This window comes from Rousettus aegyptiacus, unplaced genomic scaffold (genome assembly GCF_014176215.1).
Source record: "Rousettus aegyptiacus isolate mRouAeg1 unplaced genomic scaffold, mRouAeg1.p scaffold_m13_p_3, whole genome shotgun sequence".
Classification (NCBI taxonomy): Eukaryota; Metazoa; Chordata; class Mammalia; order Chiroptera; family Pteropodidae; genus Rousettus; species Rousettus aegyptiacus.
In genome coordinates, this window is record NW_023416306.1 from 1,829,071 (window position 1) to 1,849,863 (window position 20,793).

General features: G+C 68.3%; 1 protein-coding gene across 6 annotated transcripts in view; it reads right to left on the reverse strand.

The window, feature by feature from the left end:
- Nucleotides 1-1,884: 1,884 nt before the first annotated feature.
- The window catches only part of SARDH (sarcosine dehydrogenase), a 49,113-nt gene continuing 30,204 nt past the window's right edge, over nt 1,885-20,793 (reverse strand). For 4 of the 6 annotated variants that reach the window (XM_036218199.1, XM_036218198.1, XM_036218200.1 and 1 more), the window contains 6 exons: nt 19,186-19,333; nt 15,652-15,745; nt 5,833-5,995; nt 5,364-5,532; nt 4,156-4,291; nt 1,885-2,902 (listed from right to left, as the gene is read on the reverse strand). In XM_036218199.1, coding sequence (XP_036074092.1) covers nt 2,777-2,902; nt 4,156-4,291; nt 5,364-5,532; nt 5,833-5,995; nt 15,652-15,745; nt 19,186-19,333 — 836 coding nt within the window. In that variant the 3' untranslated portion in view covers nt 1,885-2,776. Of the gene's footprint in view, nt 2,903-4,155; nt 4,292-5,363; nt 5,533-5,832; nt 5,996-15,651; nt 15,746-18,194; nt 18,728-19,185; nt 19,334-20,793 lie in introns of those variants that run through there. The other 2 variants (XM_036218202.1, XM_036218201.1) reach the window with 2 other exon arrangements.

Here is a 20,793-nt window from a genome sequence, read left to right on the forward strand (position 1 = left end):
AGGGCCTACCGTGGCAGGTGCTGGCTGGGACAGTGACCCCCAGGCCACCACGCCCTGTCTCCTGGCCCAAGGGCAAGAAGGGCCCTGTGAGTCAGCTGGCATTTAGAGGGTAGCTTGTTAGCTCACGGGGGGAACCCTGGGCTCCAAGCCTTTAATTTGGGGGAGATTGAAGGGCAACAAAGCAGAGCCAGGAAGCCTCGGGCTGGGAGCATCCGGGCTTTCCTGTAGCGGCGCGAGGCCCTGGGAGCCGGGCATCGGGAGCCGGGCATCGGGAGCGGGCAGGACACCAGGCAGGCCCCCCGCAGCCCTTCGCCCCGGAGGGGCAGGCAGAGTGCTGGCTGGGGCACGTGCCACGTGCGGCCCCCCCCCACGGCCCCAGGAGGCCCCGTTCTCTCTCCATCCCACACCTGGGGGGGGGTGACCCCTGCTTGCAGGAGTGAGGGCCCTGCCAGGGTCCCCGGGCCCCCACCTGGTGGGCCCTCTTGAAGCGCACTCTGGGGGACCCAGAGCCAGATGGCTCGGCCACCCACATCCCCAGGGGTGTGTGCTAGGACGTCACTGGCTGTCCTCGGGCGAGCCCTATGGCCAGTCTGTGCAGGTCCCACAGGCGAGGATGAGCCCTGAGGCCCCACCCAGGCTGGAGGGGGCAGGGAGGGCCCCAGCCGGCAGAAGCCCCTCGAGGGCGCCCCCAAGATGAGGCAGAGGGCGAGCGCCTGCCCCCCGCGCCCCGCTGGCAGAGAAAGTGACCGAAGCCCAGGAGGCGCTGCCCGGGGGCGCGGCAGGTCCAGCCCGGCCCAGGACCTCGCACCCGCCAGGTGCCCTGCTCAGCATCACCGACGACCCCTGTGGTCCCTGACGCCCGGGGTGCTCGCCCAGGCTGCCTGCCGGGGCTGACGGACAGGAGCTCGTGGGAGAGCTGGGTAACGGGGGGCCTGTCCGCCTGCCCCCCGCGGGGCACCACCCTGCCCGGAGCTCCCTGCCCCGAGCCTCCGAGCTCCAGGCTCTGCCGAGGGCACGGGGGACCCCTTGCTCCTCCCACAATTCCCAGCCAAGCTCAGCCCAGTGTGCCCGGAGTTCCTGGCACTGTGCTCATTTTGTCCAGAAAAAATCCAAAACCAGATACGGGGACCAGTGTCTCTAGGTCAGGAGCCAGGAAGGGCGGGGCCGAGGTCGCTGGCAGGGTCGCTTAGGGGGAGGGGGATGCTGGGCAGGCCGGGGCAGGGGGAGGCGCGGGGCACGGCACAGCCCGGACCTCCCTGCGGGGCGAGGCGGGCGAGCGTGCGAGGCGGCTCACGGCGCCTCTCGTGACCCCACGCCTCGGGGAGCAGCAAACACACAGTCACAGGAGCAAAGCGTGTGAAAGATCCTGTTTCTGAGGACGGAGTCGGTTGGAACCCGGGTCGACCTCCTCGCCCTCGGACCCCGTCCCCGGACAGGCTGTGGACAGGCCGGCCCAGGGGTCTGCGGCCACCCAAGGAGCTCGGAGGAGCAGGCGAGGCCACCGGGGGAGCTGGCTGCCCGTCTCCTCCTCCCGCCCCCTGGGGTCCCCTCGGCCTCCCCGGGGCCTCGGTGCTGGAACAGGTGTCTCTTTGCCTGAGGCCTGGGAAAGGGAGAGCCCCCAGCTCGCCACCAGCGGCCCAGCCTGTGGCCTGGCGAGGGGCCGAGGGCCGTCTGAAACCCAAACATCTTCCATGGCCTCGGCTTTGCTGGTCCGCCCATTCCAGCCCAGCCCAGAGCGGGCCGCGGGGTGCGTGAGCCTCCGAGAGCAGCCAGGGCCTGCGCCCCAGCCGCCATGCTGCCCCCCGCCTTCGTTGTGGGGGCCTCGTCCTCTGTCCCGAGCACCTGCCACCTTCTGCTCTCCAGAAGCCAAGCACACCGGGCACGGGGAACGGGGAGAAGCTTTATTGGGGCTGCACAGTGGGCAATGAAACCCTGCTGGGGGGAGGGGCTGAGGTGAAGGGGGAGGGACCTGGGCTGGGGGGCAGGGCACAGGGCAGACGAGCATTCTGAAGGCCCAGCAAAGGGGAGCAGGGGCTTCACCCCCTCCAAGGCCTTGTGCAAGGTCCCCCCGTAGAGGCTGGATGAGGAAGGTGACAAGGACAGGAGCTGTGTCCTGATCACACGGCAAGGACGAAGGCCACCCAGACCCAGTCAGGGAAACTGAGGCAGGAGGTGGCATTTCTGCGGGGTGATCGGGGCCCGTTCCCCTGCGTGGCTCGCAGGTTCACAGGCTGGGAACCCTCAGGCTCAGCCCCCGTGTGAGGCTCAGAGGTCGAGGCTGCCCCTCCCCTCCCCCATCTGGGAAACGGACCACCCTGCCCATCAGCCCGATGGGGCCGGGCCCGTCTGGCACGTGCGCCCCGTGCCCCCCACACTGCGCCCAAGGCACACACCACTCATCGACCGCACTGTGTCCCGATTCCAGAGGCTCCTCCGACTCCCCAAGCCCCGGACAGCTGGGGGAGCTGCTCTGCCCCCCTGCTTTTGTGCTGGGCTCACTAATGTGTACAAGGCCTGTTGTGGTCCCTGAGCCCAAAAAGTTACAGGTCTGTATTTTAAGGGGTGAGCACAGGATGGGCCCCCTGGGCCCCCGGTCCACGCGCTCTGTCCATATCCGTTTGGGGGTCAGCAGGCCTGGCCCGAGGGCAGGGATGATCCGAGGTCGGGTGGGGTCCGGGTCCCAGGTCCCAGGGCAGCACGGGCCCTGTGGGACCTGTGGTGGGGCGGGCAGGTGTCTCCTCCCCTCGGCAGCTGAGGGCCTGCCCCAGGCACCCCATCAATAGATTCCTTTCACCCGCTTGTTGTCAGGGTCGAAGGGAGACTTCAGATGAGCCTGGGCAGGGTAGGTCACCCCCATCCTCTCCAGGGCGTAGTCCCCACTCTTCACGAAGTCTGGTGAGACCTGGGGGCAGGGGAGAGGGGGACGCGGTCACCCGCCTGCTTCTCAGGAGGGGGTCTCGGCCTCACTAACTCCCCTGTGGGTAAGCCCATCACTGTGCCGAAGGCCCTGCTCTGAGCCTAGGAGCTACCTGAACAGGTAGGTCCCGGGTCCCCATGCCCTGGAGCTGGACTCACGCGCCTGGGCCCAGCAGGGCCAAGGTCTGGCTATGGTGGTGCCAGGGCGGGGCCCCTGGGGTGGGGGAGGCGGTCGAGGGCTCTTCTCTGAGGGGCAGAGGAGCCCCCCTTCCCCTTTCACTCAGGACCGAGCGAAAACATGAAGAGAAGATGAGGCGTTTGGCGCAACCGCGGCGTCCGGAGCAAGGCGGCGTCTGGACCCGACTTCCCGAGCCGCGAGGTGCGCGCACGCGGCTCCGAGCTCCACACGCCCCCCCGGTGGCATGGGACACCGCCGCCTCAAGCAGAGGGTGGCCCAGGGCCCACCGGGCCTCCACTGGTCGCCCCTGGCTCCGAGCCCGCCCCCCGGGGCAGGCCAGCTCCCGCTGGGGAGCTCCGGCCATGACCCAAGCCCTGCTCCCAGAGGCAACCACCGCACCAGGCCCACCTGTGGTGGTGGGGGGCGGGGCGGGTGATGAAAAGCGACCACGGAAAACTGTGGCCCCCGAACTTCTCCAGGTCTCCGTTCCCTCAGCCTCTACTCGGCGCCGACGCCGTGTGCCCACGGGCTCGGTCAGGGTGCCAGGCAGGGAGCGGGGACCCATGCCGAGGAGGCCAGCCCGAGGCCGCGGCGACCTCTCCAAGCCCAGAGCTGGGGGCCGGGGCAGGGGCCAGGGCCGCGCAGACCCTCCGCCCGTCGCCTCTCTCCCTCCCCGGCGTGAGCTCTTGGCGGGGGAGGGGGACGAGGGGGCGTCTGGGTCCCGCCAGCTCCGCCCGCTCAGGGCCCCCTGCCTGGGGTGTGTCTGGGCGAGGGAGGAACGTGGGCCTCGGGAGCACCCAAGTCCAGGCCCCCACCCACCCCGGAGTCTGCCCGGAGCACCCTGGAGACTCCGGGGTCCCTGGCCCAGGGAGCAGAGGGTGCCCGCCCGGCCCAGAGCCTCTTCCTGACCAGGAGAAGCCTGCAGCTCGCAGAGTCAGGCTATTTCAGGAGGAAAATACAGGAGCAGACGCCGACTGCACCCGGAGACACGGCCCCCGGCCCTGCACGCTCGGAGGCTGAGGGGCGCGGCCCCCCTTGGCAGGGCTGGGCACGGGACTCACCAGCCCGCCACTGGGGTCCCGGACGTAGCCGTAGGCGATGGACTTGTCGATGGCGAACCCGAAGCCGGCCCTGCGGGTGTGGCCCACCACGTGGCCGTCCCTCCAGATGGCCTCCAGGCCGAAGATGGGCACTCTCCTGGAAGAAGAGACAGAGGGGGCTGGGGCCCCAGAGCCCCCCGCCCTCCCCGAGGAAACACCTGCGCCGTGGCCGGCCAGGGAGAGAGGGCGGCAGCCCACGCCTGCTGGTGATGGTGGCTCCCGTGCCTGAGTCCTGCTCCGGGCGGAAGAGGCCAGGACGGGTCTGGGGGCCCCCGGTGCATGGCCCGGGGTGACGGCCTGGGCCCCACGTGTCCCATGGATAGTGGCTACAGTCAGTGCTGTCCTCTCGTGAGGGAACAGGCTCAGGAGGCCACCGCCTGGCCCAGGGCCCGGAGCACAGCGGCAGGAGCTCCCCGCGACCCCGCCGCCCGCATCCCAACGTGGGAACCGCAGGCTGCAGACCCCGCTCTGTCTGTCTCCCCGGCCGCGGCCCAGCTGCCCCGGGTGGGGACAAGCCGTCACGCAGCATCGGCCTGACGGGAGCACGGAGAAGCCACAGGCCGGAGACACGGCGCAGCTCGGCTCACTCTCCACCTCTCCTTGAGGCCCTGTCACGCCTGACGCTTCCTCTGGAAGCTCCAGAAATCTGGGAGAAGCGGCCTGGCTGTCGGCGGCAAAGCCACGAAGCCGGAGCCGCCGCCGTCCTGCCGATGGCGGCTGAGTCCCGTCCAGCAGTGGCACTGCTGCTTCAGGGCCACTTGGCCCGCTGGGTCGGGCACCCAGACCAGGGGCAGCGCAAGGGGGGCCCCCTACCCAGCGTGTGGCTGCCGTGGGTCTCCCTGCCCCTTGGTACCTGCGGTCACATCTCTCTCTGTCTGTAGGTGGGGACGCTGACCTCCGCCCGGACCCGCCCCCCAGCTCCCTGTCGTGGGAGGGGCGTGACTGGAACACACGGGCGGCAGCGTAGGAATGGGGGGGCTGGCTTGGGCAGGGCCCCCCTCCACTCGCCCTCCCCTCACACTCCGCCTGTACCGGTGCGCGGAGCAGAGCAGCGGCTCGGCAGGGTCCTTCTCTCTCCAAACCTGCCCTGGGGGCGGGCATGCCCTCGCCACGCCCGTGGCCCTGCCGCCCCCGCCCTTCCGGGGGGCTGCGGACCCCGGGACACTCACTCGTCCACGGTGAAGCACACCAGGCGCCGGCGGAGGCCCTGGGCCCGCTGCTCCTCCAGGGCCTCGCGCCCCAGGAAGGGCGTGGCGGCCTTGAGCTTGCAGGCGAAGGCCAGGCCTGCCTCCAGGGGGCTGTCGTCCGGCCGCAGGTCTGCATGCCAGTGCCGGTAGCCTGTGTGGAGGGCGCGCCGTGGGCTCAGCGCCCCCTGGGCCGGACGCCCCAGCCCAGCTGCATCCCCGCCTCCCGACCGCGGGCTGGGGTGCTGGGCGAGGGCTGAAGGCAACCCCAGCCCCGGCCCCTGCCCCCCAGTGCCGGGCTAGGCCCCCCCTGGAGTGCAGGGGGTGGAGGTCCCAGCACCGGGCTAGGCCTGGCTCGCAGGCAGCGAGGGGTTCCAGGAAATGGACAGTGTCGGGGGAGGGGAGGGTGGGGGGACAGGAAGCCCCACCAGTGCCGCCTGGACCCCGTGCCCACCTTTCTCGATGCTCAGGTTGTCGATGGCCCGGTACCCCGCGGGGACCAGGCCGTGCTTGGCCCCGGCTGCCATCACGGCCCGGTACACGGGCACACAGGACGGCCTCGGAATGTGCAGCTCCCAGCCCAGCTCCCCCACGAAGGACAGCCTCATGGCCCGGACCTGCGGGGGACACACGGGCTGGGGCCAGACGGCCGAGGTCGAGGGCCAGCTGCCACTCACCGGGGGACCGCTCCTGCCATCACCAGTCACCATCGTTACCGCTATGATTAGCCAGTCCTGGGCCCCCAAAGTGGGGTCTCCCGAGGAGAGTTCCCAGGGGCGCTCTGGAAATCTCTAAGGGGCTTAGGGGTGACGACGTTGCAGGCAGGAGAAAGTGGGCACACGGTTCCCAGGCCTCAGCTCCTCCGAGCGACGGGGCGACTGTCCTGGGGCCGCCATAACCGGTGGCCGCAAACGGCGTGGCAGATACGGGCTCGAGTCCAAAATCGAGGTCTCGGCCAGGCGCGCTCCCTCCCGAGGCTCCGGGGAACATCCTCCCTGCGCCCCAGCTTCTGGGGGCCGGAGCACGCCTTCGCTGGCGGCCACGTCACCCCTGTCTCTGCCTCCAATGTCACACGCCCCCTACCCCAAGTCTGTCTCCCCTGTTGTCCCTTATCAAGACACCTGTCCCTGGATTTCGGACCCACTGTAATCCTGGATGCCCCGATCCCAAGACCTCGACCTTGCACCTGCAAAGACCCTATTTCCAAATCACATCGAAGTCGCAGGTTCCAGACGTCTCTCTGGGGGGCCGCCGTTCGATCACTGAGCGCGGGCCGCTCGGCCCCGGCACCCCCGTTCCTTGTCCGTGGTGCGGCAGGAGCCCTGGCTGCATCCGCTCCGAGGTCCGTCCGTGAAGGAGCTGACGCGGCGGCAGCCACAGCACGAGTGCCCCCAGGGCCGCGCTCAGGGGGTTCGGGGGCACCGAGAGGGGACACAGCTGAGCGCCACTCTCCCCGCCCCCGGCCTGGTCAGCCTCGGCCAGGTGCTGGGGCCTGAAGGGACACATGGCCTCTGTGTCCTCAGGACTCGAGTCTTAGAAGGACTCGGCCAGCAGCACAGGCCGGCTCGGTGGCCGCCATGCTCAGAGTGGGCATGGTGCCGGGAGGGACGGGCCTGCCCGGAGCGTCGGACGTAGCTGGAAGGGCGGGGAGAGGCTGTCGTTGCCGACGGGCCTTCCAGGAAGAGCAGGCGCCAAGGCTTGGAGCTGGACGGGCACGCGGTGGGGACAGGAGAGAAAGACCATCGGGTAGGGCAGCAGGGCCGCGCCCTCCGGCTTCGGACATTTGACCTGGCAGGCCTAGCGCGCCAGCTGGGTCCTGGGGGCCAGGCGCGCGACTGCGGGCCCCCAAGCCCCACGGAAATGGCAGGGCCATCCGCGGAGCCCCTCACACACAGCACGTCATCGAGCCCCTTCTCGGCTCTGCGTGACGACGGCCACCGTAATCGGTGTCCCAGGATGACGCAGAAACGGGGCCAGCCCGAGCACACCCAGCCCCGTGGGGACAGCTGGTCCATGCACCCGTGTGCCGGGCGGGCAGCCGCGTGGAGTCGGCGTGGGGTGACTCCCCACCTGGCGCCACGGCACCTTCCCGGCGCAGCTGGTTTGGTTGCATGACATTTGCACAGGCCTCAGGCCAACGCTTGAATGCGCAATGTGCTCGTGGGTCAGGCCTGGGCGCTCGGTCCTGGGGCTGCCCACGAAAGGGACGTCGTGAGCACAGCCAGGCGCGGAGCTCACAGGGGGGCCGGGCCCGTCGCCGCTCTGAGCGGAGAGGCCCGCCAGGCGCGGCTGCCACGGACGACGTCTGCCCAGAGAGGGCGCGAGGCCGCCCCCTGACCACGGACCCCGCTCCTCATAAACCTGATGCTTCAGTCACCCCACTGCCCACGGCTGGATTCCGAAAGTCTCTGAAACGGCGCACATTTGCCCCGAGCTGCCATGTGCCCCGAGCTGCCATGTGCCCGGGCCTCTCGAAAACTCAAAACTGACACAGAAAATGTACTGTTGACGTCCTCCTGCTTGCCCGGTGCCAGCCGTAGGCCCTGACAAAGATCGCCTTGTCAACGGGCCTCTAATTTTAGACAGCCTGCCAAGGAGCTTGGGGCTCAAAGCCAATCTCATTTTACAACAGAAAAAATCCTTTTTAAAGCTCACAGTTACTGGCCCCAGACTGAGGCTTCAGGTCAGACGCTTATGGCCCCAGTTAAGGGACCGGGCCGGGCACTTGGGCTGAAGCAAGGCCTCCTGGGCGGAGGGGGGACCCGGGAGCAGGCAGACCTCTGCGTCCCGGCACAGCGAGGGGGTGCGTTCGGGGAATTCCGGGGGCCGTTCTCAATTCGCAGAACCACCGGGTCTTGAGCCACCTTGCACTGGAGATGGGGACGTCCTCCCCGAATAAGGGCAAAGGCCGACTGTGAGGTTTGGAACGCGGGCTCTGGGTGGGCCAGACCTGGCTGGAGGCAGCGGCACCGGAAGCTCCCAGCCCCCCACACGGCCGGCCTCCCCCACCTCAGCGCCCCGTCTAGTAAGCGGGGCGAGGCCAGTCCTGTGAGCACCAGCTTCACGGGAAGCACAAGGCTTGGTACACATCCATCTGCCAGCAAGTGTCGGCTTGAGTGGACTTTAAAAGTGAGCCCCAAGCAAATCCCCTTGCAAAACAGAGCCCCGCGTGCTTACAGAAGGCACCAGAAGTGGGCGGAGCCACAGAATCACGGCAGGTCCACAGGGAGGACCCTTTTCTCACTATACGGACCCCCCCAACTACTGTTGGAACTAATAACCAAGTCCCACGAGGTTGCAGGATATAAAATCAATGGAATAGAAAAGAGTCCAGAAATAAACTCTCGTGTCTACGACCAAGTGACCTTCGACAAGGGTGCCAAGACCACACACAGAGCAAGGATGGGCCCTTCGACGAGCCCTGTCGGGAAACCGAATAGCCATGTACACAAAAATGGAGTTGGACCCTTATCTCACAAACAGTAACTCAAAAGGGATTTGAGACCGAAATGGACAAAACTCCTAGAAGAAAACAGAGGAGAAAAGCTTTATGACATCGGACTTGGCAGCGAGTCCTGCCATTCGGCACCAAAGACAGAGACGACCAAAGCGAAACTATTTGAACGGGGCTACGGCACACGTGAACACCGCGTGCCGCAGGATACGGCAGACGGTGGAGAGCGCCCCGCAGAAGGGGAGAACACGTTCATGAACCGTGTTTCCAACACGGGCTCGATACGCAGGGTGCGGAAAGGGCTTCTGCCGCTCAACGGCAACGGCAAAGCAAACACCCGGGCGAAGAAATGAGCGCACACCTTGAAGAGACACTTCCTCGAAGACAGCGTACGCATGGCCCGCAAGCATGGGGAAGGATGGTCAAGGCCACTAACCGTTAGAGGAACGCAAATGAACCCCTCAGTGAGATGTGAGCGCATCCCAATTAAGACGGCTAGAAACAACGACGACGGAAACCAATCAGCGTCGGCAAGGATGGGGAGCCCTCGGGCGCAGCTGGGGGTACCGCGAAACGGCGTGCCAGAACGGCGGTTCTCTGCGGCGCTGAAAATACGACTCCCGCGTGTGCGGCGTTCTACTTCTGGAACCGTGTCCACGAGAACCGAAGAAAGATCGCGGGCCGGCACTTGCACGCCCGTGTTCATGACAGCATTATCCGCAACGGCCGGGAGGCGGAAGCCACTCGAGGGTCCATCGCTAGACGACGGGCAAAGTGTCACATAAACACGCAGCAGAATGTTATTCAGCCAGTAAAAGGAAGGGAATCCTGACCCTCGCCACCTCAGGGATGAACCTCGGGGACCTTATGCCAAGTGAAATACGCCAGTCCCGAAAAGATGGACTCTGGATGCTTCCGCTGACCCGAGGTACCCAGAGCGGGCACATTCGTGAAAATGGAAAGCGGAACGGTGGTGACCGGGAGCTGAGGGGAGGAGGGGGCAGAGTCGTTTAATGAATATGGGGTTTTTGTTTTGCAGGATGAAAAATGTGTGGAGATTCGTGGCTCAGGGAGACGAATGTGCTGAACATGCCCGAGCCATACGCTTAAAACGCTTAAAACGGTTAGGATAATAAAAACAAAGCGAAACGCCCTCTTCTCCACGGAGGGGCGGCTAGGGCCCCAGCGGGAGGGGCGCCTACGGCCCTGGGGGACTAGCGATTCACTGCTCGCTGGACTTTCCTGGGCCCGGAGCGAGGGCGGCGGAGGCCCAGGTGCGGGCCCACGCACAGGGCCCTCCGCTCACCCGCACGGATGTTTTTTGGGTGGGGGGGGGCATATGCTCAGGTTTCAGTGAAACGTGGGTTCGGGGGGCTTGAGCCCATGCCTGGCGCATCACTGAGCTTCCCACCGGCTGTCCCTGGAGACGACCGGGTCCGAGGAGGCGCTGGGTCCCCACCTCGGCTCGATCGGAGGCCACATTACTCCAGTGGGAGCTCCGGACACGTGCGTCATGGGCACTCGCCTGAGGTGTGCCTTTCTGGGTGGGCGCCGCAGGGGGCCACAGCAGACGTGCCCACGGACACAGGCCAGCTCGTCCGGCCTTTTCAGATCGCATTAGCTCTTGGTGGTTTTACAAGTTTCCGAGGCGCTTGGTTGTGTAACAGCCTCCCCGGCACACCAGGCACGTCCTCAAAACTCAGTGACCCTTAAATCAGTGAGGATCTCAGGGGCCCCGAGGCCGGCGGTGGGCGGCAACCGGAGCACGCGCACCCTGGGCCCCGGGGCCAGGCGAGAGGGGAGTGGCAGGAGTGGGTGGTCAGTTCACGGGATCTTCATTTTGTTAAACCCTCTGAAGTCTGAGAACGTTCTCGGTTCTAAGAATGCTCTGCTCTGGGGGGGGGGGGGGGTCATCTCTCCCAGGGATTGGTCCCAAAGGGTAATGTGTGTTGCTGGCGGCGGTGGTGGTGGTGGCGATGGACAGGTTGGTGAGTGAAAATCAGTTTTCCGAGAATAAAGATGCCCAGAGGACACTTCGCAAACCCGACCGTCTCCAAGGCCCTAAAAAGCCCGGCGGAAACTTTAAAACCCTCTCCCGGCCCTGGGCAATGCGAGGTCGGCCACTGACCGTCCCCTGCGCCCCTCAGAGGACCTCGCACTCCCCTGGCTGAAGGTTTCCAGCTGCCTGTGAAAGGTACAGACACCCCCCCTTCAGGAGACAGGGCGGGGGCTGCAGAGAAAGCCCCAGTCCTGCCCCAGAGGAAATTCCGGAGTCCGGGCCCACGCCCACGTGTCCCTCAGTGCCACCAACCTTGCCCCGGCCACGCCCTGTCCCTGCACGCACAGCAAGACGACGTCGCTGCCCACCCCGGACACCGCGAAGAGTGGCCACAGGTTCCTCCGCGAGCCACGGGCCCTGCCCGAGCCCCCGCCCGGGCTCCTCAGGACCACGACGGGTCTGCCCTCGAGGTGCAAAGCCGCGTTTCAGGCCACGGCCGAATGCCGACGGGCAAACGCGGTCTCCAGGGTGGGACCTCTGGCCCCGGGGCCTCCGGCTGTAGGACCTGTGTGAGGCGGAGATCACACCACCCCGAGCCGGTCAAGCCCACAGTGGGAACTTCACACCGTCAGGAAAAGAATTTCAATTTCCTTTTGACCCGAAATTAATTTTCAGAAGAAATTCGCTTCATCGCCATGTCTCACGCTGAGCTTCCAGCCGAGGGCCTGCAGCTCTCCAGAGGGGACCCCACCTCACCCCCCGTCCTCGCCGAGGCGCTGGGGACACCGTGTCCGCCCCGGCGACCACACCAGCACAGTGCTTCCCACCGGGAACCTCGCTGGCCTTGAGGCCAACACGTGGGAGGCAAGGACATCTGGTCAGTTGGCTGCAGAGGGGACAGCTTCCCCCCGCCCGCCCCCTTCCTCCGGGAATGCGAGGGTCATGGAAGCCTGGGGCTGAGCCAAGCACCTCAGAGAATCATTGCAAAACATCGACGCTGCTCGGCTGGGGTCGGCGCTCGGCTGGGGTCGGCGCCCGGCTGGGGTCGGCGCCTGTCCGTGTGCTGTGAGTGTGGGTCCCGGAGGGCAGCGCCAGGGACCCGCCGCTGGGCCCGGGCTGCGGCTCTGGGCGCGGGCCCTCACCGTGCCGTGCACTGGGACGCACATCTGGTTGGCCGGAGCCCAGCGATGTCCCATAAACGCTTGGCCCGGCCCCACTCCCCGCCCCCTGGCGTCTGCTCACGCTGAGGGCTGTAGCGTCAACACGTGCTGTGGCCGAGACGAGATCCTGCTCAGGGGAAGGTGGGGTCCCCCTGGACCTGGGAGGATGCGGGGGGTCAGCACAGACGTGTGGGGGGGCCGGAGAGGACGTGAGCCGCTGGCCTGCCCTGGTGCCACAGACGGGAAGCTGAGGCCCGGGAGGCAGCTCCGCAGGAGGCCGGGGCAGGACCCGACGCCAGGCCTGCCGGGCCCCAGCTCTGTGACTCTGCCCTCGGGTCTGTGCTGACCCCATTCCCACCGCGACACCCCAGTGGCCCCGCAGGACCGGCCGCTCAGCCCTGCTGACGTTAAACCTGCGTTCTGAGACCAGCTGGTCCCGCTAAGGAGCGAGGCGGCATCCACCGGGCCCTCGGCGCTGGCCATCCCTGTCCCCTTCGGGGAACCCTGGAATGAGCTTCCGGTCGAGCAGGGTGGAGGCGGGGAGGTGAGGTCTCGGCCAGCCCCAGGCACCGGCCCCTCTGGTCTGGCCACGGGGCCAGGAGCAGGGCCCGTGGGAGGGCCGGAGCGCCGATCGCGGGAGGGACCCTCGTGGCCTGCTCAGCTCACCAGCCGGTGCCACCCCGCCTCCCCGTCTGCCTCTCACATCTGCGACCGTCTCTCCCGCACACACGTCCCTGGGACCTGGGACCGTCCTCCTCTGCAGGTCGGCTCCACGGGGCGCGGCCGGGGCGGGGCCCAGGCCTCTCTCCAGCCAGCTGGGCTGTGACCTCAGGCTCCTTCCTGACCCCCGGCCTCAGCTAGCAGCTGGTGGGGGGCGGGGCCGCGCCTTCCGTCCTGGGGCCCTCCTCGTGGTGCCCGGGCCAGCGGCTCCCTGCCAGCGCGGCGGCATTAATGCTGGAGCCAGGCTGTGGGGAGGGCAGGCAGGAGTGGGGCGTCGGGGAGCGATCCTTCGGTTTAGCATAAAAGGCTGGAACTGGGAACCCCACCGGCCAAGGGCGAGAGACGCGCCTCAGGCCCCGACGCGGCAAAGCTGGCTCCTTGTGCCCCTCCCACCTTCAAAGGCCGGGGACAGCCCCGGGCCTGACGAGGACCCGGAAGGCCAGCCCGTGCCCCGGGACCCCTCCGTCTCTGGGCCCTGGTTCCGCGGTGTCGGCCTTAGGTCACTAAGCAGACTCCTGGGACGCAGCCCCTCCGAGGACGAGAGGCGGCCCCGTCCCCCCGCCCACATCCGAGCCGGGTGCTGCTTACGGGGCTGAGGGCGGGTGACGTGCCACTCGAGGGCCCTCAGAGAACAACTCGAACATCTCAAAGGACAAGGGCCCGGCTCCGTCTTGCAGCAGCTGTGAGGACTAGGGGAGGGGCCCGCCTTTCCCTCCGGGCAGAGTTAGGGGCTGGTTCACTTGTCCTCACATGACAGAGGCACGGAGAGACGCCATCGCCCCTTGGGCCAGCCTGGCGAGCGCGCTCGGTGCCAGCATCTCCTGGAGTCTGCCAAGCCACCACCGCCCCGTGCCAGGCGGAGAGAGGGACGGCTCGGAGAGGTCAAGGGTCGCACCGAAGGGGTCGTACCGGAGTGGGGTCGAGGTCGTGCCGGGCCGAGCGGTTTCAGGCAAAAATTGTAACGCATGCCCCACGGCAGTGAACCGGTGAACGGCGCTGGAGGAGGCGGCGGGAGAGAGCCCCCCGGTCCAGCCCCACTCCCCCAGGCCGGGCCCCCCGGATCTGCCGCCTGTCACCCCGAGGAGGGATGCGCCCTGACGTCTGGCCTCTGCACCTCCAGCCCGGCTCTTGGCCCACAGTGCAGCCAGCCAGCCACGGGCTAGGCCTGCGGAGGTGGCCAGGGCCGGGCCGGGCTGGGCTGGGCTGAGCTGGGCCGGGCAGGGGCGGGCAGGAGGCGGCCGGGCCCGCTGTCCGAGAACACGTTCCAGGTGCCTCACTGGAGCGGCCCGGCTGAGAGGGGAAGTGTCCCCACCTGGTCCCCTCCCCACGAGGCCCCAGTGACACACAGGCTGAGCAGACGCCCAGCCTCGCACCTCCCCCTCCCCCTCCACGAGCCAGAGCCCCGCCCCAGACAGGGCCGGACACTGCACGGACCCAGGGGAGCAAAGGGGCCCACGCTGCAGTGGGGGCCGGCTGGACGCCCCCGCGACCTGGGGCCGGGCTGTGCTGCTCGCTCACGCAAAGCGCCCACCCTCTCTGGTCCCGGCAGGCAGCTCTGCACCAAGGAGGCAGGAAGCAAGCGAGACGGAGACCCCCCCAGCTTCCTGCCCCCCCAGCACGGCCTCCGGAGGCCGGGGCGGGAGCCGCCTCCCTGGCAGCCTCCTCGCCATGTCATCGCGACGCTGTTTGTTTGCTAACAGGGCCCAGACTCCTCGGGCCTCCAGACCCTCCGCGGGCCAGGATGGCTCCCCCGGCGCTCCCACAGCCTCGCCCTGCCCGGGAGCTCACACGGGAGCAGACAGGCCGCCCGCCGCCCCAGCCGCACGGCCGCAGCCGCCTCTGCTCTGCCGGCCTGTCCGTGTGCCTTCGCGTTTCACGGCTGCGGGGCCCCGGGCGGCCCGCCCGACCTCCCTGCGCTCCGTCTGGGGGAGCACCCGTGCCCCGGGGTCGCGCAGACCTGGCCGTGACCGCTGCCGGCAGAGCTGCCGCCCCCCTGACCACACAGCAGGGGCTCTCCCGGGCGGCTCTGTCTGTCCCCTGTGGACTTGTTTTTGGTTGTCCCAACTGGGGGTGCTCCTGGCGTCAGGGGGTGGCCAAGGATGCTGCTCAACAGCCCACAATGCCCAGGGAGGCCCCCGAACGCGGAGTGTCTGTTCCTGAGCGTCAGAGTGCCACGGCTGAGCAGCCCCGTGAGGGGCCCTCCCACCCACTGTGAGGGCTGGCGGGACGGCCCACGGGTGCACCGTTAGGGGTGCCCGGCACCCAGAGAGCCCGTGGCCATGGGGGCTGAGGCTACTTTTACCGCCTGCTCCTCCCCTCGGCCTCGGGGGTCAGAGTGAGATCACAATGTTTAATGTCCTACGAGGACCCTGAGGCCCAGGACAGGGACGTGCTGACCCAGAGCTGGACCCGGATCCCAGCCCCAGGGTCTCTGAGGACCCCGGCCCCTCCTCCTCCCACACCCCAAACGCCAGGCGGGCGGGGGCGGGAGCACAGAGCCAGAGGCCAAGTGTCGCCCGGCGGGACTCAGAGACCGGCTGGAGCAGCAGAGCTGCTCAGCTGTCCCCGGCCCTGTCGCCTTCAAGGGGGCGGAGGAAATAACATGTCATTGAGATGGGGGGAGGGCGTGCCCTGGGGCGGGGGTGGGGGGCACCGCGGGTGGCCATGCTGGTGACAAGGCCGAGGCTGCGTTCCTGGCAGAAGCTTGGCCCGAGCCCACAGCGTGCCAGGCAGCGAGTGGAGCCCGGGGAGGCCCGGCTTAGGTCGTCGGCCCTGACGGCTGTGGGCAGGCCCACCTGGTCCCCACCCTCAGTGGGCCCAGCGGCCCAGGGAGGTAAACGGACTTGCCCGAGGGCACGCGGGCTCCCAAGTCACAGCCCCAGGCTCGTACCCTTGCCGCGCAGGGCTGCCACCCACAACTCAGGGACGGCTGGCACTCACCAGGTGGCCGGCGGCTGTCACCAGCTTGTGGGTGGAGAAAGGGAAGGCCTCATTGCTCAGGTCCGCGTCGAGCACCTCCCGGAGAATGGCTCGGCTGGGAGCGAAAGGAGTCAATCGGACAGTCAGTCGACAGACGCTCGCCGAGCACTGTGTGCCCCGGAAGGGCACTGGGGACGCGGCAGAGAGCGGGACAGGCTCCCGTCCCCGTGGGGCAGACACGGTGCCAAGGCAAGCACACCCCACGAGGAACACGCGCCAGCCAGACGCACGGCCGGAGAAGCCGCGGGGCAGACGCGGCAGACACGCGCCATCCGCAGACGGCCCGGCTGCTGCCTGCCCGGCTCAGGCCCGCTCCACGGGGGCCCAGCGCACGCCCTGCACTTCCGGGGCGTCTTGACCCCTCGCCTCCCTCTGCATCCCCACCCACCTCCCCGGCCCTGTTAATCCTTAGCTGTCCTTCAGGGCTTGGCTCCCCTGTCACCTCCTCCAGGAAGCCCTCCCTGACTCCCTGAGTCTGGGCCAGGCGCCCCCCGCCAAGGTGCCCCCACCGGGTCGTAGCCGCAGTGACCTGGAGCTCTGAGCCAGCAGGGCCACCATCCTGCTGTGCCTGCCCCCAGAGAGGGTACTCGGTAAACTGAGAACAGCCTGACCGCACTGCAGGGCGAGCACCCCATCGGCAGGAGACGGCCCCCACTTCTGTCCCACAGGGGTCCCCCACGGTGCCAGGAGCTGCAGGGCGGCCACCCAGCTAGAGGTGCCTAGCATGCTGCCGTCCCCTGAGATCCTTACGTGACCCCCTTTCTCCCCGGGACCCACGTGGTGCCAGCCCCCGAGAACCCGGACCGTGTCCCCACAGGGCACGTCCTCTCTGCAGCCACAAGGACAGCCGGACACGGGCCTCCCAGGGTCCTCCCCGCAGGGCCCAGGGTCTGAAGGGCTCGACAGAGCCGGGGGTCCCCCAGCTCCAGGCACCCCATCGAGTGGGCCAGGACGGAAAGGCGCACTCGGGTCTGCTGAGCCCGGTCTGGGGACCCGGAGGCCGCCCCACCCTGAGGTGCCAGCCTGTGGGCGGGCGGCCAGGGCTCCGGGCCAGAGGCCCAGGCTCCAGTCCCGGCTCCTCCACCACCCCCGCCCCCAGCCTCAGTAACCCCGCCTGCTGCACGGGGCCGGCAGGGCCGCCTCCCAGGGCCCTGTGGGGCACGAGCCGGTGACCACGTGCCGCGCAGCCCGGGGCTGAGGGTCACGCCAGCGACACCCACTTCTCCGCCACGTCCCCCAGCCACGCGGGGCCGCGGGGGTCGAATTTGATGAAAATTGAGAATTCAGGCACGCCAGCCACGCTTCAAGGGCTCGGTGGCCACGCGCTGGCCCGCCCAATCATGGAATGTTTCCAGAACGTCCTAGCGAGATGCTTCCCACATAACTCAGGAAGTTTAGCCCCGATCGGTGCTGGTGGGAACATTATTATTCATACAGGAAACTTTGGGTTATTTCTGAGAGAGACGACGCTCTGGAGGAGAAAAGCAAGACATCGCCAGGGGGAGGAGGGCAGCTTCTAATGAGGCAGGCTGAGGCCGGCCTGTCCCCCGGGGCGCCCCTGGATCTGTCTGCCTGGCACCCTTCCCTCCGCCACCCCCTGCCTCCCCCACACTAAAAATAGTCATTCCCGGCCACGGCTGCTGTGGCAAGGAAGCCCCGGGCTTCCGAGGGCCAGGCCTGCAGCTCAGGGGCCCGGACCCCGAGCCCACTCACCCCCATTCGCCCCCGAGGTGCGCAGCGCGGGCTCGCCCAGGTGGGAGTGGGACCCGCCCCTCGGCGCCGGGGCCTCCTGAACGGACGCTGGGCCAGCGAGGCCCCGAGCGACCACGGGGACCCGGCTTGTCACTCCCTCCTTAAAAGCCCTGCTTCACCCGCCCCTGAGGCCGCCTACGGCCCGGTGTCGGGGCCGCCGTTCAGGCCCAAGCCCACCGTGTCCCTCCCCTGCTCAGGGCCTTCGACCAGAAGAGCAGCCTCGGATCTGCAGGCCTCACCAGGGTCCTCTGACGGGACTTCCCAGCTGCTGTCCCCACTGCCTGGAGCACTGTCCCCCCCGGAGAGCTCCAAGGCGAGGCCCCCCATCTCCTCCAGGGCTTTGCGTGAATGTCCCCTTTAGACGTGGCTCTCCACGGCAGCCTGAAGTCCAACACTCGGTTCTACTCGTTTGTTCCGCAAACACGGCCGTGCGTCCGTCCTGTGCCCTGAGCGGGCGCACACACAGCCACGGCTCGGCCCGGGAGGGGAGGTCGGCCGTCCGCCACAGCTGTGGGGCCGGAGGGGTGGCCAGCTCCGAGGCTCCCGGGGACCTGCGCCCTGTGGCCGAGTCTGCGCACACGGACTGGGGTCCCAGCAGGACCCGGGGACTGCGACGTCCCCTGGGCACAGCGTGTTTGTCAAAGCAGAGCATCCAGCATGGGGACGACATGGCCGGAGACGCGCCTGCCTGCTCCTCCTCTTCCGCCCGCCGCCGCCGGGCGGCCTCCGCGCCGTCTCCCCGAGTGTGTCTCCTCCTGCCTCTTCCGCCCCCAGCCTCGGCCTCACGGACCCGGCACCCGAGGGAGCCTCCCGCCGCCTGCCGCGCCTGGGCTCTGCGGCCAGGGAGGAAGCGTCCACACGCGGCACCTCGTCTCGCACAGGGCCGGCAGCTCCTCGGGAAAGCTGCTGACTCAGGGCGTGTGGCCTTGGGAGGGCTCAAGGGGCCGTATCCGCGCCAGCCGGGGCGCTTACTGGCCGCGTGGCCCCGGGCCAAGGCCTCCACCTCCCGTGCCTCTGTTTCTTCGCTGATAAGAACCTCAGAGGCTTGCCATCAGGACTGGAGATGCTGGCCCAGGACGTGGCACGCGGTTGGTGGCCGTCGCCATGATGTGCTTCCCCTCTCGGTCCCCGAGCCCCCGATCCCTTCTCCAGCCGGACCTTCCCAAAGTGCTCACCTGCCCAGATGCCCCTTAGCCAAGACCCTCCTGTGGCTCCTCTGCAAACCAGCACCCGAGGGCCTTCCGGGCTGTGGTTGCTCGTGGAGGGGAACGTGGCTCCGTAGAAACTTACGGAATGAACGAATGAGTGAATGAGCCCCCCACAGACCTCGTCATCGCAGACATTCAGGGAGGTGTCTAGGGAGGTGTTCGGGAAGGGGCGGGAGGCCATCCTCAGCCCCGGGAGCAGGCGGAACCCCCACCTGGCTCTGCCCACTTAGAGATGGCACACGAAATTCCCAGACTCTCAGCGACCCGGAGACGGTCCCGGGCCCTGACTCCTCAGGTTCACTGCACGGCTTGGTCTGATTCTCATGGTAAGGGTTTCTCTGCGTGTTTTTAGTGCTTTGAAAATGATTGACCCGGCACGGCGTCTCTGGGTTCACCAGCTCGTTTAGCTAACCCAAACGTCCCGTTGTGGGCCAGCAAATAGTTCTGCCCACAGGTCCCAGGTGGAGGGACCAGGGACCAGGTTCCAGGTGCGCCCGCGTGTGCCCAGGTGCTTGGCTTCCCGCCGTCCCCTCACCTGGCTGGGCCCTGGATGCTGATCAAGCCCAGGTCCTCTGAGCTGTCGATGAGCTGGCACCGGAACCGCCGGTCCTGTAGCACGCTGAGGATGTAGGACCAGTTGTGCTGGACCGCAGCGCCGCCCACGGCCAGGTAGTAGCCGTCCCCTGGAAGAGAAGGGCCGGACTGGAGCCGGTGGCCGGGAGGGGTGGGGGCAGCGAGGGCGGCCTGCGGCCCCGGGGCTGGACGGGGCGGGGGCAGCGAGGGCGGCCTGCGGCCCCGGGGCTGGACGGGGCGGGGGGGGGGGCAGCGAGGGCGGCCTGCGGCCCCGGGGCTGGACGGGGCGGGGGCAGCGAGGGACGAGGCGGGGGCAGCGAGGGCGGCCTGCGGCCCCGGGGCTGAGAGCACAGATGCCCCTCGTTGAGGGTGAGAAGCAGAGCACAGTGAGACCCTCCCCGGGGGCCCTGGGTTCTCAGGCACACAGGGCCAAACTCGGACCTTCCCCGGGGCAGGCGACCGGGCTGCGGGACCCCCTGAGGCCCGCACGTGCCAAGGCAGCATTTCACGGGAGAGTCTGAGGCTTTCGCCGTTTTTCCAAAGGCTCCCGACCCAGGAATGGGCAGGAGCTGCGCCCCCGTCTGGCCACCAGAGGTTCTGGGGGCCACCTGGGCCGGCACCGGGAGGCCCCAGACAGGCCTCTGTCCCCTCCCGGCCTCAGGCCCCGCCTGCTCCCGACTCAGGCCGCAGTCCCGCGTCCCCCAGCCTCCGGGCTCCCCGCCTCGCCCATGTCGGGGCCGGCTGGGGTGGGCGCCAGGGGAGCCGGCCCATGCTGGGCGGCTGCCCCTCACCAGAAAACCCAAAGAGAGCTTCGGGGGGCGGAGCCCCAGGGCCCGCGGGCGCCGCTGGGCGCCGCGCGACGTGGACTTCATTCCGTGCCTCCCGGGGTCACGGGATGCTCGCCGCGGGCACGTGGCCACGTCTTCCGTGACACGGAAGGCGGCGAGAGTCTCGTTTCAGCTAGACAGCCGCCGTGCACGCCGCCTGGACCGTACGCGCATCCGCGTGACTTGGCGGCGACCAGACGTGACGGGCGCAGTCAACGCGGACGACACGCGACTCGGGAGCGGGAACCGCACGGCTTTCGAGGCTGACGCCGGGGCCGCGTCTGCGCCCCGTTCTCCGAGGGTAGGGGGCGCCCTGGGACCTTCGGCGCACTCGGCAGCGCCCCCGGGGACGCGACTCAGGCCACGGAGCCTTCCTCGTCAGGGCTCCGGCCCAGCCGGGCGGGTCAGGCGCCCGCTGCGCACACGCCTCCCCGCCGGGCAGCGTTTCGGTTTGATTCAGAGGCCTCGGCGTCCAGGAAAAACGCCTCTCGAATCAATTAGCACCTTCTGCTCACGCTCAGCCCCACCCCGCCCGGGCCAGGCCGAGGCCCCTCAAACAGCTAGACTCGCTGTCTGAGGCATGTCTCAGTGCCCGACATTGGCCTGGCACACAGGGGCATGTTGGGATTGTGGCCTGATTAACGAGTGAGCCCCTCTTTCTGGCTCCGCCCCCCGTCCAGTGCCCAGGCCACCTCCTTGTCCCCGGGGGCCCTGACTGAGCCCCATGGAGGACGCAGCTAAGT